Source organism: Pezoporus flaviventris, unplaced genomic scaffold, assembly GCF_033815535.1.
Source record: "Pezoporus flaviventris isolate CSIRO_AGI_PZ_B2104156 unplaced genomic scaffold, CSIRO_AGI_Pfla_v1 ptg000007l, whole genome shotgun sequence".
Taxonomy (NCBI): Eukaryota; Metazoa; Chordata; class Aves; order Psittaciformes; family Psittacidae; genus Pezoporus; species Pezoporus flaviventris.
The window spans coordinates 49,677,254-49,695,014 of NW_026892555.1; the positions used below are offsets into that span (position 1 = coordinate 49,677,254).

General features: G+C 36.9%; 1 protein-coding gene across 1 annotated transcript in view; it reads left to right on the plus strand.

Annotated features, from left to right (window-relative positions):
- The window catches only part of SMCHD1 (structural maintenance of chromosomes flexible hinge domain containing 1), a 72,776-nt gene that overhangs the window by 48,138 nt on the left and 6,877 nt on the right, over window positions 1-17,761 (plus strand). The window contains exons 31-43 of the mRNA XM_061448680.1: window positions 774-853; window positions 3,591-3,748; window positions 6,032-6,147; window positions 6,588-6,649; window positions 7,379-7,466; window positions 7,860-7,991; window positions 9,615-9,764; window positions 13,098-13,224; window positions 13,385-13,504; window positions 14,922-15,007; window positions 16,075-16,197; window positions 16,463-16,653; window positions 17,422-17,531. Of these exons, the coding sequence (XP_061304664.1) occupies window positions 774-853; window positions 3,591-3,748; window positions 6,032-6,147; window positions 6,588-6,649; window positions 7,379-7,466; window positions 7,860-7,991; window positions 9,615-9,764; window positions 13,098-13,224; window positions 13,385-13,504; window positions 14,922-15,007; window positions 16,075-16,197; window positions 16,463-16,653; window positions 17,422-17,531 (1,543 nt within the window). The remainder of the gene's footprint in view (window positions 1-773; window positions 854-3,590; window positions 3,749-6,031; window positions 6,148-6,587; window positions 6,650-7,378; window positions 7,467-7,859; window positions 7,992-9,614; window positions 9,765-13,097; window positions 13,225-13,384; window positions 13,505-14,921; window positions 15,008-16,074; window positions 16,198-16,462; window positions 16,654-17,421; window positions 17,532-17,761) is intronic.

Sequence of the window (17,761 nt, forward strand, 5' to 3'; positions counted from 1 at the left end):
ACATATTTTGTATATAATTTTCAATAGAATATACTCTTCAAGAGAGTGTGTGAAATGTCTGGAAACCTTCTTAATGTATGTTTACAAAGCTGCCTTCCGTTTGAACCATTAAGCACTTATTTTTTGCCATTGCTGTTGTCTGGTGACATGGTAAAATAAATTCATACTCCCATAGATGATCCATTATGAACCAACTTTCAAATTTTTTTTTTTTTTCCCTAAAATAGTTTTATTCTTGTAGCTTATTGACATGAGATTTGGGAAAGAAAATAATTTGGAAGAAGATTGCTCGCTTCAAATATTCCAAAAACATTGGTTTTGTGTAAGTGGACACTAGACACTTCAGTCTCCTGAAATCTGTCCTGAAATAGCACAGGGAAAGCAATTTAAAGCCAAACACTATTCAAATAATGACAGACATTTGCACCACATTGTTGAGTTATATCATCAATGAAAAAGTTGATTCCTCTCATTAGAGAGAAATTCATTACAGAGGAACTCAGAATGTGTCCGTGGCTTCCTTTGCTGTCTTCCAAACCTTAAAGCTACGTATTAATGAACAAAAATATCCTAGTTCAAAATGGACAGGGAGAGTTCTGAAACCTCTTAATATTGCATTCATAATTGTGTCTTTCCCTAATTTAGAGTGCAAAAATACAACGAAGCCATTGCTCACATGAAAGCAATATGCAGGCAAATGAGGTATGCATTTTATTCTAAGACTTGATACTACTTCTGTGTCATTGAAAGAATAAAATTTTTTTTTTTGACAGATTGTTTCTTCAAACCAGCAACATAAAACAGATGAAACTGGTAGGGCTAACCTGGGAGTTATTTGTATTCATGCACCTAGGTAAGTAGTGAAGACTTCATGGAAAAGAGATTGAATGCTGATATGTCGCTTGGCTAGATGTTTTTAAGGTGCATATTTCACAGAGGACTTACCAGAATTAGTCTAGAGCTAAGGTCAAACATTTTTTATTTATATGCTGGTGGAAGGCAAAATAATGAGATATAAGTAATTAAGTGCTTAACTAAATAAAGTTCAAATCCTGCTGCTTTTGGTTTTGTGAGAAGCTGCTGTTCTAATTTTCCAAATCCTATTTTTTCTGGTCATGGTACAACACAGCTTATAATTGTCAGACTGTACCTAATGTAGATGGTGTCATAAACTGCTTAAAATGCGTGAAATATACAGCCTTTGGGTGACCAGATCCAGACCTATACTTTCAAGATAGGAACCTATTTTAGGAGTGTTGAAACCACAGTCCTCTGGGTGCTAGCCATTGTTTTAGAGGTTTAGGTAAAGTGTCCAAAAGAGTTTTAAATATATATTATTTTTTTTTCTTATTTGCAGTAGAACTAATGAAGTCCCATTTCCTGCATATGTCTGTCCCATGACTCCTGTTTCATGTTAGCCACCTTGGCTTCCCTTTCATGTCCCATCTGACTTTTTGAATTCATTATTTCTATATTGTCTTCATGTTTATGGTTTTGCCATCCACTCCCTGTATCCCTGAGCTTTTCTTGCAAGACTAGGTTGGGTGTAGGTAGCTTAGGAGCTAGCAATAAGTGCCTGTTCTTAAACTTCTGAAGCAGTTAATGGTAGTTAATATCTTTGTGTGCTACTTCTATTTGGAAGAAAGTTTATTTGAAATGCTGTTGATGTTGCTTAGTGTATTTATAATGCCTGCATTTTCGTGGGAGAATGGTGAATATTAGCTGTCAGTGTATTACTGGAGAAACAGGCTTGCTCAGTGATAACATCATACTATTTATAGCATAGAATCATAGAAAGGTTTGGGTTGGAAGGGACCTTAAGATCATCCAGTTCCAACCCCCTGCCATGTGCAGGGACACCTTCCACTAGACAAAGTTGCTCAAAACCCTGTCCAGCCTGGCCTTAAAGACTGCCAGGGATGGGGCAGCCACAGCTTCTCTGGGCAGCCTGTGCAAGTGCCTCACCAGCCTCAAAGTAAAGAATTTTTTCCTAATATTTAATCTAAATATACCCTATGTCAGGTTAAAGCCATTCCTCCTTGTCCTGTCACTGCTTGCCATTGTCAAAAGCCCCTCTCCAGTTTTCTTGTCAGCTGCTTCAGGCCCTGGAAGCTGCTCTAAGGTCTCTCTGGAGCCTTCTCTCCTTCAGGCTGAACAAGCCCAGCTCTCTCAGCCTGTCTTCATAGGAGAGGTGCTCCAGCCCTCATGGCCTCTCTGGGCTCTTCAAGCAAGTAGACCTAATATAGACCTAGTAACTACCTGCTGATGTAGCCCTAATGACCCGTGTTCATTTTTAATCAGAGTATTAAGTGATAATTCAATCTGGGACAGTGATAAAAGTTTCCTCCTTAGATGGCTGGCAGAGTCATTGGTTTTAATCAAAAGCATAACCAAAACTGGGGAGTACAGCCCCTATGCAGTTAAGCACTATGTTCTCAGTTCTGTTTAAAACCTTAAATTTTACGTTTTTAATACAGTAAAGAAAATGAGTTTTTCTGTAGTGATGAAGTCACTGAACACTTGCAGTGCATTTTGCTAAATGTGAATTGTAAGTGCAGATTCACTGTCTGGAAACTTTCAAAGCAGAATGCTCATCAGGCAGCATTTTAATTAGCTATGCTTGCTTTCCACTTTACTGTCTTCTGCAACTTAAAGCTGTAGTTGCTAGATCAAGCTAATGAAATATTAAAGTAAAATTAAATTTAATAAGATAATATTTTAAACTTATGATTTTACTTGTGTAACTTACAGAATCATAGAATAGTAAGGGTTGCAAAGGACCTTAAGATCATCCACTTCTAACCTCCCCTGCCATGGGCAGGGACACCTCACACTAAACCATGCCACCCAAGGCTCTGTCCACCCTGGCCTTGAATACTGCCAGGGATGGAGCATTCACAACTTCCCTAGGCAACCCATTCCAGTGCCTCACCACCCTAACAGGAAAGAATTTCCTCTTTCTATCCAATCTAAACTTCCCCTGTTTAAGTTTTAAAACGTTACCCCTTGTCCTGTCACTACAGTCCCTAATGAAGAGTTCCTCCCCAGCACCCTTGTAGGCCCCCTTCAGATACTGGAAGGCTGCTATGAGGTCTCCACGCAGCCTTCTCTTCTCCAGGCTGAACAGCCCCAACTTCCTCAGCCTATCTTCATACGGGAGGTGCTCCAGCTCCCCTGATCATCCTCATAGCCCTCCTCTGGACTTGTTCCAACAGTTCCATGTCCTTTTTATGTTGAGGACACCAGAACTGCACACAATACTCCAAGTGAGGTCTCATGAGAGCAGAGTAGAGGGGCAGGATCACCTGCTTCAGCCTGCTGGTCACGCTCCTTTTGATGCAGCCCAGGATACGGTTGGCTTTCTGGGCTGCGAGCGCACACTGATGCTGACTCATGTTCATTTTCTCATCAACCAACACCCCCAAGTCCTTCTCCACAGGGCTGCTCTGAATCTCTTCTTCCCTTTACTACTGATAACTTTTAGTTATTTATCATGCTTTCATTTACATGATTCAGACCTAAAGTCTGTTGAAAATTGTCTTTTTGGAAAAGATTTTAAAACAGTTTTCACTATTTTTGGTATATTTCAGGGGAGAGCACACTTTACAGCTTAAAGCCACATACAACAAGACCATATTAGATTGTCCTATAATCACATTAAATGTCCTGCCTGATCCTGAGAAGCCTGTCTGTTTGAATGTTAAATATGACAGAAGTTCTTCTTTTCAAGCAGGAGGTACCTTTCCTGGTATGTATAAGGATACTTTGGTGGAAAGCAGTCACTCAAGAGCTTCCTAAACCTTTGAAAACCTATTTTGATGATTCTTCTCATGGTTTTGTTGGGTTTTTTTTTTTTAGTCTGTTTTGTCTCAGCTCTTTGTAACAGCTCTGTCTGAGGTGCCTCTGTAACACTTGGAGAAAAAAAGATATATACAACATATTTGGAAAGCATTTCAAATTGCCTCTTATTTATTTGGCCCAAATTATTGGCTTTATGTGTCCATAAATGGTAAAACTGCAGAATCTATTCTCTGTCCATAGTGAAATATCAAATTTCTGATTTTGTGATCTTCCAAGAAAATGATCTAGTTCATTCACGTTTTTCCTCACCTCATTTTCTGTGGAATAGTAACAGAAGAGGTAGCTAGGAAATTATAGGCAAACTGTGAGCCAAGAGGAACCAAAAAGTGATCAGAAGTAACCTGTGAACAGTAAAAAATATTCTCTCATTGTGTGTTCTCACAAAAGGTTGATCTTCACTTTCTAACTAACACTGCTGAGTCATAAAAGAAAAAACCCCTTATTATGTTTTCTATCACAGTAGTATTCACAATAAAGAAAACAAATAAAGAGCAGCAAGTTATGACCATGAGGAAACATCTTTTGTGAAAAGCAGAAGAGAATTTGAAATCTCTGCCTTTTTCCTATAGGGAAACTTTGGCGTGAATAAGAAACCTATGCTAACTAGTTACATTAATTCAGGAAATAAATAGCCCTTATGATATGGTTCTTGAATTTGCCAATGAAGTATATATTTTTCTTCCAGAAAATATATACAGTGAAGTATGCAGTTTTCTTCCAGAAAATTTTCCTTTTTAATTTGCAGTAACACAGTTTGCACTCTGAAACCATGATAAACAACATTCTTTAGAAAACTGAAGTCCTATCTAAACAAGTGAATTATAAAGCAAGTAGATTCTGTCACTTAAAAGACAATACTTCCTTAAGGAAGGCAAAAAAAAAAAATAAACGAACTTCAGTAACAATTTAGTGAAATGTAACTAAAAGGATTTCTAGACCTATTTGATGACACAAATACTAACAAATTTCCTATACTGGATCATATTCACTTAAGAATTATAAATTAGTTTACGCATGGAATTGTTAAGTTACTAACTGTTATGGTAATACTATTTAATTTGGGCTTTATTTGAAATAAATAAGATGGCAAATCTGATGCCATTTCAAAAAAGTTTCAGGAGGGCTTAGGGAAACTTCTCATCAGTATATACATTTTCAGTACTGGACGGTTATTGGACTGGAAGGAATATAAAGAATATAATTAAGTCAGGACATAGATAAATGTAGAAATTGGAGCAGGTTGGAAACTACATGATTTTTGTACAGGGAATTAGTGTCTTGCAAATGCCTTTGAAGGAGTTGACAGCTGTGTGAATGTGAGTGATCCTGCTGATGCAGAGTGCTTGGTTTCTTAGAGAGCTCTCGACAAGTTCTTAGAATCATCGAATGGTTTGGGTTGGAAGGGACGTTAAGGATCATCTAGTTCCAAGATGGCCAAGGACATCTTCCACTAGACCAGGTTGCCATTTCTCATTGTCCTGTCACTACAGGCTCTTGCAAGAAGTCCCTCTCCAGCTTTCTCACAGGCCCCTTTTAGGCACTGGAAGCTGCTCTAAGGTTCCCCCAGAGCCTTCTCTTCTCCAGGCTGAACAACCCCAACCTTCTCAGTCTGCCTTCACAGGTGAGGTGCTGCAGCCCTGTGATCATTCTCATAACTCTCCTCTAGACTTGTTCTAACAGGTCCACGTCTGAGCTGGACACAGTGGCTGACAGATGAGGAAAACAGTAGTTGTGGTGTTGTTGTTACAACTACTGCACCTTGCTAGCCAGCAGTTCAATGGCTAAAGCACTTGTGAAGGAAGACAGAGATCTGGATTTCCTGTCTTTGAAAAAAAGAGTAAGCTACTTAACTAGAAGCCTGGCTTGCTATTTTGTTAAGAATGATAATGTGGAAAAAGTAGACTTGAAATTTGAGAGGTTTTATTAAAGCACTCATTTGATAAAGTAGGTGGTTTCTCTTCTAAGGATGGTTACCTGGTCTAATTACAGGGCTGGAGAGAGAAGGTTTTCCATATCTGGTTTTAAACTTTTTGTTGCTTGAGTTGTGTTTGGAATGCGAGTTTTGTGTGGTTTTCCTTTAAGTATGAGGGAGACAACAGACATGCATGGAGTTTGATCTTTTTAATTCTGATTAAAAATAATCCTGAAAATCTTGGGTTTCATTCTACAGATTTTATGGTTAGTGTTCTTTCTGAAGATGACAACATTATCAGAAACATTAATCCAGCACGGATTTCAATGAAAATGTGGGAAGCACAGAGCATTGGAAATAGGATGCCAGTTGATGTAAGTCATCAAAGTGTGTTTTCAAAATGGGTATCAAAATGCCATCATAGGACAAACTAATAGTAGAAACTTCCCTTCATTTAATTTAGATCAATATCTTGTTCTAGATTTTAAATTACAAGTATTACGTATAAGTCGTATTTGTTTATCGGTATCTGTCCTGATAAAAGTTGGCAGATTTTTCAAATGTCAAGGCTATAATGAGGACACAAGTGTTAGCACTCTGCAGAAACTAATTAATAATAGGGAGACTGTTAAAATTCGACACCATGAATCTTGCAAAGAAAAGAGTCTGAGAATTAAGAACATGAAACTACTATCTAAATTATAAGTGATGTGATTTAATTACTGTGTGCTATCAGTGCTACAAATACAGTGATTGCAAGTAAGGTACTTGAACTTTCAGTATATGGCATTAATTTTTTTTTTCATCTTTTTAGGTTACAGTATTTAGCTGTAGTAAAGTGAAGAATGACAAGGAAGATGGTTTCTTCTACTTCAGGTATAGCAGTGTTCATTTTATAATTATTGACACAACTTACAAAACTCAGTTTGATATACAAACAAGGAGGTTTAGATTTTGATAATAAATTGTTACAGAATTAGTATGATACAGTGCTACAGAATGGTAGGAGATACTAGCAAGATGCATTGAACATGAGGATTGAGTTCTTCCCTAAATACATTTGACATCTGTTTAATCTGGGTGTAGAGAAGAGTCTAGTAGAGAAGAGTCTAATATATTATGATAAATGCTAGCAATGGAGAGACTACATAATCTACTTCTCACTTGTCTAGTAACATTCCTTTCAATGTTACATTCAACTGCTGTAGAATTGGAGGTTAGACAGAGTGGACTTAACCCTGATTTAACATCTTCTGTAGCTGGATGTTAATCCTGAACCAAGAACGCTGTCAGTTTAGTGGTCTTTTCTTGGAAGATGTTGGGCGACATAGTCTAGTGGGAGATGTCCCTGTCTATGGCAGGAGGGTCTAGATGGAGGGGGAACTACATGATCTTGAAGTCTTTTCAAGCCCAAACCATTCTGTGATTCTATGATATTAAGGTCCTTTCCAACCCTAAGCATTCCGTGATTATAGAGGAGTATTTAACAGGACTTTTTAACTAGTTCTGGCGGACTACCCAGAATTTAGATTGCTTGCATACTTATATACTTGTCACTTTAATATTGACTCACTTTTGCCTGGTTTTTGGTTTTGATTTATTTAGGGATAAAGTGGTTCCAGAGCGAGTTGGCATTTACAATATCCAGTTTGCCTTCGCAATGGATAAGACAAACATTCTCACCAGTGATCAGGTTTGAATTTATAATTAATTACATGTAGCCAACAGCATGTAATACAGAATCATTTGGGAAAAGTACGATACTTTGTCGGTTCAAAATACAAATACACTCACATGCAAGCTTTGCAAAAATGTGTTTTTATTTTTAATAGTTACTGATTTTAAGGTGCTGATTATGAAACTATATTTTCAGTAGCTTTTATAATTAAGCAGAAATTTTGTGGAATAAGAGAGCTGCATAATTTGCAACCTAATGTAACTGGTCATGCTAGTTTATTTCAAGATTCTCAGTAGATTTCACATGCATTTGTTTCCGTATTTTTTCAGCAACCTATGTGTGCAAGGTGAATTATATCAGTCTTTATTTTACTTTGTGTTATTTTATTCTTCCTCCTTTTTCTGCTAGATTACATTTGACGTTGTACCTAATGACCCTGTACGCTTGTTACCTGATTCTTTACCAGCTACTCCGGCAGTTTCAAATGTTCGAGCTCTTGCTAGCCGTACACTGGTTAAGGATTTATGCTTCCATGTAACGGTAACTATACTTAAATACAAAATCACAATTAGGGAAATGTGTAAGAGTGCTAAAAATATATTGAATTTTCCTGTAAGGCATTGCTGCTATCTTTCCGCAGATTAACTTCACAAAAATGATGTGCATCAAAAGATGGGCATCAAAGTTGGGGCTGTTCAGCCTGGAGAACAGAAGGCTGCGTGGAGACCTCATAGCAGCCTTCCAGTATCTGAAGGGGGCCTATAGGGATGCTGGGGAGGGACTCTTCGTTAGGGACTGTAGTGACAGGACAAGGGGTAATGGGTTAAAACTTAAACAAGGGAAGTTCAGATTAGATAGAAGGAGGAAGTTCTTTACTGTAAGGGTGTTGAGGCACTGGAGTGGGTTTCCCAAGGAAGCTGTGAATGCTCCATCCCTGGCAGTGTTCAAGGCCAGGTTGGACAGAGCCTTGGGTGGCATGGTTTAGTGTGAGGTGTCCCTGCCCATGGCAGGAGGTTGGAACTTGATGATCTTAAGGTCCTTTCCAACCCTAACTGTTCTATGATTCTATGATTTCCACTTTGACAGGTGTATCGTGTTTTGTTTACAAACAGATGACTGAAACCTGCAGTCCTTGCTGTCAGGCATCTTAGGCAATTGAAACCCATTTCTTGTTGCCACAGGAAAAAAAAAGATGTTTTAAGAATAAATTCTAGTGGGGAAAATGCATACGTATAGCAGATGATTCACTCCATGATTTTTCTTCCCAGAGGCAGTTTCTCTTAGGTATTTTCTATTACAAAAAAATAAGATTTCCTGAACCTTGAATGTTCACAGGGATACAGGGAGATCACTTGCCAGTTACCGCCATGGGCAAAGCAGACTTGACTTGTGGAAAATTAATTTAATTTATCACCAATTAAACTAGATTTGAGTAGCGAGAAACAAAGACAAAAAAAGTAAAGCAAAACCTTCCACCCTACCTTTTCCAGGCTCACTTTACTCCAGACTCCTGTACCTTTCCCCAAGTGGCACAGGGTGGGGAATGGGGGACATGGTCAGTCTGTAACAGCTCCTCTCTGCCGCTCCTTACAGTTTCCCAGCTCTAGTGTGGGTCCCTCCATGCAGTACTGCAGTAATGATCTGCTCAAATGTGAACTGTCCTCACAGGCTGCAGTCCTTTAGTAGATATTCACCTGCTCTAACATGGGGCTCTCCATTGGCTGCCGTATGAATATCTGCTCCACCATAGTCGTTCGTAGACTGCAGGGAAATACCTCCTCCACCGTGGTCTCCCCACAAGCTGAGGGGAATCTCTGCTCTGGCGCCTGGGGCACCTACTTCCCTATCCCCTGTTCCTCCTCTCACTTTGGTGTTCCCTCTTCTGTCTCTCATGGCTTTTTTCCACCTTCTCCTTGTCCAGTGCATTTTTGCCCTTTTTTAAAGCATATTTTCCCAGAGCAGCCACTATTTTGGCTGAAGAGCCGAGCTGTGCTTTGTGATGAGTGGGTTGGAGCCAGCACAGGCAGCCCTAGCCTCTCCTCACAGAGGCCACCCCTGCAGCACCCCCACACCCAGCACCTTGCCACATAAACCCAGTTGAGTACAAAAACTGATTACTTAATTCATGTTCCAGACTAACTTTTTTGGTTTTCTTACTTACAGGATGAATACAACAACCCCACTGGAACTGATCTAGTTGGCAGAATAATTACAAAAATTAAGAGCCCCAATGAAGATGATACGGAGATCCCACAGTTTCAGGGGAAAGTCAGTACAGTTGAGTTTCCATTTAACAGAGGAACAGCTGAAATTGTAAGTGTGAATAAAATACAGTTAGCTCCATGAACAATGGATCTAATGGGGCCTATTTTCCTACAGTTTCAAAGTTGATCTTGCACCTCGTCATGTTTTGTAGAGGGTTAGCATCCCCTCTTGTAGCCTTCCCCTGCAGATAAGTAGATAAATCATTTCTTTTTATGATTTGGTTTCTGATTTTCAGAAAATCTGAAGGAAGGACTTTCTTAAACTGTTTATCCTTGCCAAGCAAGGGAAGTTTACAAGTACATTCACTTAGGGAATGGAACATACAGGGGGATCCAGGATAAGTCTTTGAATTTCACATGTAAATAGCACTTCGCTAATTTGTAGTTAAACCATTAATATTAGTAGTATTTTACATTTTTATTTGTAATACTATCTGGCTGTTAAGATATGATCTTGAGATCATTTAGTCTGACATCCTCATATATATGTAATGAAATTTTTCCAGGTTCTGTTTACATTTTCTCAAGCTGACTAGGCTTATATATATGCATTGCAGAAAGGCATCCTATCCTCATTTGAAGAAGTAAAGATAAAGCTGCCCCTTCTCTACTTCTCCTTACGCTTTATTTCAGCTACTAGTACCCTTGACCATTAAAAATGCTTGACTTATTTCAGTTTAAATCTCTATCTGTAACATCATGCATACCTCTGAAAGTACTGTACGTTGGAGTTACGTCATCACAGTCACTTTTTCTTCAACAAATACAGATTGAATTTTTAAGACTTGTACCATTTGTAACTATTGTTACAAACCATAATATAAAAGTTACAAATTAAAACATGCCTATGCCCAAAACCAGAAGCTGTTCGAAACACACCAGAAAACCCAGCTGAGCATAGAGCTACACATCTGTTTGAGTGGAATGGTCACAACATCACTCTTAAAAGCCTACAGAGAACTTCAGTAAATAGCAGTATTTCGTGTGGTGAAATAGGTATATATCCTGAAGGCTATGGAAATCTTCAAGCATGTAGAAGGTGTACTGAAGAAGAATCCAACTTTTTAAAGAAATTTCCTCAGCCACGGTTTTTAACTTATTCATTGAAAGCAGCTTCCCAGCAGACCAGCATCAGTGTGTGCCAAGTGAAGGCAGACACTGCCTTAACAACAACTACAAAATCATGCAGTAAATCTTGGAAATCACAACAATAAAACCCCATTAGAATCACTAAAATCTTCATAATTTATTTTATTCAGTACATTAACTGCTTTTATGGAACTGCATAGATAAAACTTAATGACACAGCATAAATAATTCTCTGTTGATAACAACAAAGAACAGAAAAATCCAGTTAACACAGGCAAACATTTTTCGCTAAACAATCTGTCAAGCTCAGGTCTACTCTGATCCATAAGGAAAAGTGACAAAATATGTATGAAAAACAAGCTAGAAAAATAAAATGCATGGATGAAGGATCAGATAAAATTAATATACTAATTGATTTATTGCACGCTCTGAATTTCTCTTGTTCCCCAGCCATGTTTCAGGAGTACTTTACTAACTGGTTTCTGAGCACATTTTTCTTGGGCAGATGAGGTGGGAAAAAGTGCAAAAGCATAGCTAGGGGGTCATCTGTAATCAGTGGTTTGATGAACTAGCATTTTTCTCTGCAAATCTTGCATTTACACCTGTGGTAGAAATTTGAGCAGATGTTTATAACTTCATACTATTAAGGGATTAATAACCTCATAGCATGAAGTCTGACAGTTCAGACAAAGTTACTGGATAATTTCTCAGACTCCTCACTGATGAAGAAATAGCAATTTTTTTGTCTCCATGTGCTAATAACCCGCTGTTTAGCCATTGTGACCTAAATACTCCAGTCCTGCTACAGTGACTGACAACCCGGGGGGGGGGGGGGGGGGGGGGGGGGCAGTGCATATTTCAGATTTTTTTTTTTTTTTTTTTGGCTTTTTGGGGGCTTTACAAGATTTTTGTAATCAGATGCTTTTTATTTCTACTTAAATGTTGCTGGTTTAAGGTGGGAGGAGGTTGTCACATTCTTCTACTCTATTGTGATTTGATGAGTTTTTACTGCTTTTGACAGTAACTTGTGTTTCCTAGTCTTCCATTGGGAGTAATTCCATTTCAGTGAATCGTGTATTTCTTCTTCTCTTCAGGCAGTTTTCAGTTGTCTAATTTATACCAAGTTCTCTTACTTTAGACAACTCACAAAGCTCGTGGAAAGGATTTGTTGGTTGTGATGCAATGTACTTTTCATATGACTAATGGGGATGGGATGGGACACACCACTGTTTTTTTCACGTATCTTGAAATTGTTCCATCTTGTTTATAAATATAATTACGTACAATTACTATCATTGTAATGAAAATGATAATCTGACATGTTTACCCTTACACTGAGGTTCAGGAATACTAAACTGGTTTAATGAGGGAAAATGTTTAGATTTTCATTAGTATACATTTTCTTAAGGAAATTATATTTCCCATACCGACTTCTCCTAATTAAATATGTAGCTGCAATATTTTTGAAAGCCATAAAGACTTTCTTTGAAGGTTATATATCTATCTCTTCTTTTAGGCTGCAACTACCTCTCTCTTGATTTGGCCAGTTGAGTAGCAATTTCTACATGTTAAAGGTGGAAACAGTATGAGTTTTATTATAAGCATTATTCATTTTATGCATGATACCTTTCCCAAAGTAACAGCACATTTAGATATTACCTATACTAATTTTATTTCTATCTATCATTGTTTATAGTTTTATAATATTTCCTGTGTTTGTTAAGAAAGGCGAAGGATTTAGTTTGCCTTTTCAATAAGGAATTGATAAAAAATGGGATTGATGTTCATGGTAGTGTTTGGATATATATTCTTTATTCATTTGGGACCTGCTGTCTACTTCCATGGTAACAGCAGTAACTTCAACTGAGCACTGGGAATAGTTTGTTTTCCCTTCTCTGCGTTTATACATCAGGCCTTTCTTTTTAATGTTCTGTTTGCATTTGTTCACAAGCTGAATGAAGTACCTCTGAGGAGGTCTTGCGGGACATTGCAGGGAATATTTTTTTCTGAGCATGTCTCTTAAATATATAGCCAACAATAATAAGGCTCTTTAAACAGGTAAAATGACAATCTTAATTCTTAAATATTAAAACACTTACTGCTAAATATTTGTATTTAACTTCTCTTTAATAGTTGCAAAAGGCATTTCCAAGCCAATACTTAAAACTGTAGTAATATTGTGTAGGCATCATGCATTAGGTAACTTTAGCATTTGAAGAATGTTTTATTTTATTTTGTGTCACTGCAAGTGTGAATATAAAACTTATGTATGTTTGTTTGTTTGTTTTATTAGAGTCTAGTGCTGGCTGAAAATAGTCCTGGAAGAGATAGCACTGAATATATTCTTGTATTCGAGCCAGATCTTCCAGCTTTGAGAAGACCTTTGGAACCATACCGTCTGTCATTTATGTTTTACAATGGTATGTTTCAGTTACTTTAAAAAGCTTGCTTTTCCTTAGAAGCAATTATTTTTATGTCCATAATACTTCTTCAAAACTGTGTAATAGCAGAGGTTTTTGCTCATGTTTAAACCAACTATGTTACTGTTTTTTTCTTCTAAAAATACATATATTTCTGTAGATTTCAAGAAGCAGCAACAGATGGCAACACTTACAAAGGAGAGAGACCAATTATCTCAGTCCATTGGTGTTTACAGAAATTGGTTAGAAACTACTAATCAACTTGTAAATGCAATTAAATGTAAGTCAAATCAAATATATGAATAAATTTCCTGGGAATTACACTTTTTTCCTTTAACAATTTTAATATAAAGAGGGGGAGGTAAATAGGCATTGAAATCATGAGATACAGTAATTAGGGTTCATACCCTAATTAGAGCAGCAGGGGGGAGTATATCTTTGAATTAGCAGGGAAGCATCTAGTTATTTGGTTGACCTGCCTGTAAAGGGTCTTGATTTGCGGTAGAACGTCTTATGCCAAAACTGTCAAAAAGAGAAGTAAAACATTGAAGCATGTGGTCTGATTCTTCAGTTTTTCCATGACTGCCTTGCCTTCCCATCTTTGCAATGGATGTGTGAATGCTCATTGATCTGGAAATCTGACAGTTGCCTAAAAACAGGTTTAGGGAATGAAACATCAATAATCCTCTTTCAAAAAGTCTTACATTTTCAAAATCTTACTTTTTCCACCCACATTTTGACCCTGTGTACATTATTCAGAAGAATTGTGTAGCTATTAATTGTTTATCTCAATGTTCTTCAGCTAATTTAATCCTTTATATAGTCTGTTAAACAGCAGAGTGATGTAAGGGCAGTGGTTTATGGGAATGAGAGAGATGAAGAAAATGTTTTCTTTGCATTATTTTTTTGTTTGAATCATCCTGTCCATTGATCAGAAGCTTTGATTTAATAAATGCATTCTGAAATTTTATTTTAAGTAATCATTGAATGTAAGTAAAGCGTGCTAGAATTAAAAGATGCTGCTGTTTCTTGTAATTTTAGCACAGGGCTATGTTTCTGTTGCTTGCTTCATGTTTCCATTATGGATGCAAATTCCTGAATTCCAGTGTGAAAGGCAAAAGGTTTTGGTTTGTATTTGCAGATTTTTGCACATCTCTAGAGAGTAAGTTAGAGCACAACATTATACTTTATGCTTAAATAACATTTTCATATAGAAACCTATTTGAATAAATAGAGTGGAAAGCAACTCACCTATTTACTCATTTGTTTTCAAAATTACTTCAGTTGAGATATGAGACTTGAGGAAATAGTGTCCAGGAAGTGCTGTCCCACATAAGAGAGTAAAGAGGGTAGTGCCAGCCACCACTCTTCCCTTTCCTCTTGCCCTTTCACCTGTTGGAGAACCATTTGGAAAGATAATTAAGGATGAAAATTAAAAAAAGAGCTTAAATTCTCAGAATTATATAAGGACTGGGGTAACTGCTTGCTGAAGCTGAAGTAGATATCAGCTGCTGGAATAGATTAGAAGCTGGACAAATCACAAGATCTTTGTGGACAAATCTTGATATTCTGTGATGAAATTAAGAAGTAGATAGGATCAGCCGTGGGTGGCATAATTCTGTTGTAAGAAATTCTCTAAGAAGTGTTCCATTGCTTTCTAATATTTCCTTACTCTCTGTTGATTTTATCGGTTTCAGGTCAGGTTAAAGATGCTGAAACAAAAGAAAATCTCCTGAAGAGCCAGCTGAGGAAATACCAAATTGAATTACCAGAGAAAAACACAGTATGAGTTATTTCTTATTAACCTCCCTCGTATCTTAAGAATAAATCTAATCTTAGTATGAAATTGGTATCATATAACATTCTGGAATCATACTGGTATATACACAAGAACCTGTTTAGAAACCATGAAAATTTAAACCATGAGGAAAATTCGTGAACAATGCCAAACGTAATTTATTTCTTTTATTTACTTTTCTGCTAATGTGACTATCTCTTAAAGAAACTGCTGGAAAAATAAGAAAATCTTATTTCTGATCCACATTTGGATCATGTTTTTACCTTTCTGCTAAGGTTAACAATTATGTTACTGGTATTGATAGTTTTCATAATGGGGTTTTGCAGGCTGATCAATGTACCCTGGATGTATTCTGGAAAAAGTAGACCAAAGGAAAGCACTTCTTTTGCGAGAATTAGAGAATTTCATATGTTACTGACAAATTCAGTATAAAAGTACATTTGAAAGATTCAGGGCAATGGACCCCACTGATAATTTCCCATAAAGATCCAGTTATATAAAGATCCAGTTATATTATTAAAACTTTTTACAGAAAGCTACTAACATTTTAAGAAATATATAGGTAAACAATCATCTGTCTTCAGATCAAATAAAAACAAATGTGACAGTCATTATGCGCAGATCAGTAACATTAAATTATACACATTATGCAATCATGGTACCCATGTTCCCCTTGCTGGCTACACTTTTCAGGCCTGGATATAGTCCCCTTCTAAAACTGCTTCTTTTTGTACAGTCGTGCTTGTCTTTTCCTGCTGGTTTAAACTTTCTGCAGTTTTAGCTCTAATCAAGCTCCAGTAGCTCTTTGTGAAAAGCTCCCTGAAGTCTTTAAAACAAAAGATGTAGCAATAAAAAAGTTCACAGTCACAACTGCAGTGAGCCTCCTTTCTCTGTCCTCTGAGATTATATGCAGCAGTCCCTTACATATTAAGAGTCTGTTTCGGTTTATTGAAGGTTTTTTATTAAGAACTTGATTGAGAACAAGTAAATTAACTACTTCTGCAGCTCAGACCAATGATACATGCTTGCTAACTTTAAATTTTAATTCTCAGCTTCAGTATGTGGATTCTCTGATAAAACAAAAGATGTTGGATCAAGAAGCAGTAATGAAACAGCCAAGGCGAACTTGTACTCTCCCAAACTATCCAAAAGGCAACCAGGATATTTTAGGCAAGGTAAGTTTTCTCTCTGAAAGCCTTCAGATGACTTTGGTTATTAAATGGTAGTGATGAAATATTAGCCAACCAAATATGCAAGTAATTTTTGAGAAGTATTGAAAAGAAGACAGGATTCTCAACCCATCAGATGACTAGCTCTTCTAACAGACCCATCAACAGGGGAATTAGATGTCTGATTGAAGTTGCAGGATGGTTGTGATTAGTATGAAAAGGGGAAGTGGCCTTGGCTTCTGTGTTGATTGTTCTAACTTTTGTGGTACAGATTGCACATTTAGCACAAATTGAGGATGATGAAGCAGCAAAAGTTATCTCTTGGCATTTGGCAAGCGACATGGACTGTGTAGTCACATTGACTACTGAAGCCGCTCGTTCTATCTTTGATGAAACTCAAGGTCGACAGCAAGTGTTACCTCTTGACTCTATTTACAAGAAGACGCTCCCTGACTGGAACAAGTAGGGAAAAACAATGAAATTTCTGTATTTGTATTTCATATGAATTCAATTTCTTTTTTTTTATTTTGTCTAATTTGTTTTTTAAACTTCTATGAATGATTCAAAGAATAAGATTTCTAGCTTCATAATGATAACAACAGTAATGTCACTTGAAGTGTTAGCTGAAATCGTAGCTTTATCTCCTCTGCTGTGCATTGTTCTTTGTTCAGTAGGGTTTTTCTATTAAAGAGAAGACAGTCTACCTTTTCTCCACTTCTAAATAATTCTACTGCTTCAAATCAAATACTAACTTTTATAAAAATCCAGTTCCAGTGTACATTCGCTAAAATCATCTGTAGTTATAAAACTCAATTCTGCTGTTCTGGTTTCCTGGAAGGTAACGGAAAATACAATAATTCCATGCCTGAAAACAATTTGTGAATAATATCATGAAGAAATGCCTTTTAGAAAAGATTGAATGTGCAGATACATTTATAAGGTCCAAAATCTTAGCTTTTCATAAAATAGATTATTAAAACTTTCCCATAAAATTAGTCATATATACTTGTTGGATATACATCTCATTGCAAATTAGTGTTTTACCAAAGAATCTTTAATATCACTGGCATTTCGGATACTATTAGGATCATTTAGTACCTAATGTGGAAGTGTTAAGATGCATTCAATTCCATTTGAGATTTCTGCTGAGATTGTCAGAAACAATAATGAAATAAAGGCAAATTACTTTTTTTTTTCTTTTCCACCTCACTCTGCCCTTTCCTTAACCAGGCCTTTACCTCACTTAAGAAATGGAAAAACCTCCTTCAGACCTATTGGAAATCCTGTATTTGCCAGAGATCTGTTAACATTTCCGGATAATGTAGAGCATTGTCAAACAGGTAAATGATATCAAAGAAATTGTTCATAATTTCTTTCTTTGTAATAGATAAAATACAGAAACATCAAAAATCATCATTCATTTAGTAATCTTCATTGAGACATTTTCAAATACCACTGAGGACAGGAAAGCACTGGCACCCACAGGGAGGTGGCACTGGGGGACAGAGACCACATCCTTTTCCTACAGTTTTTTTCTTAGATTAAGGAGATCTAGTCCTTAATATGGAGC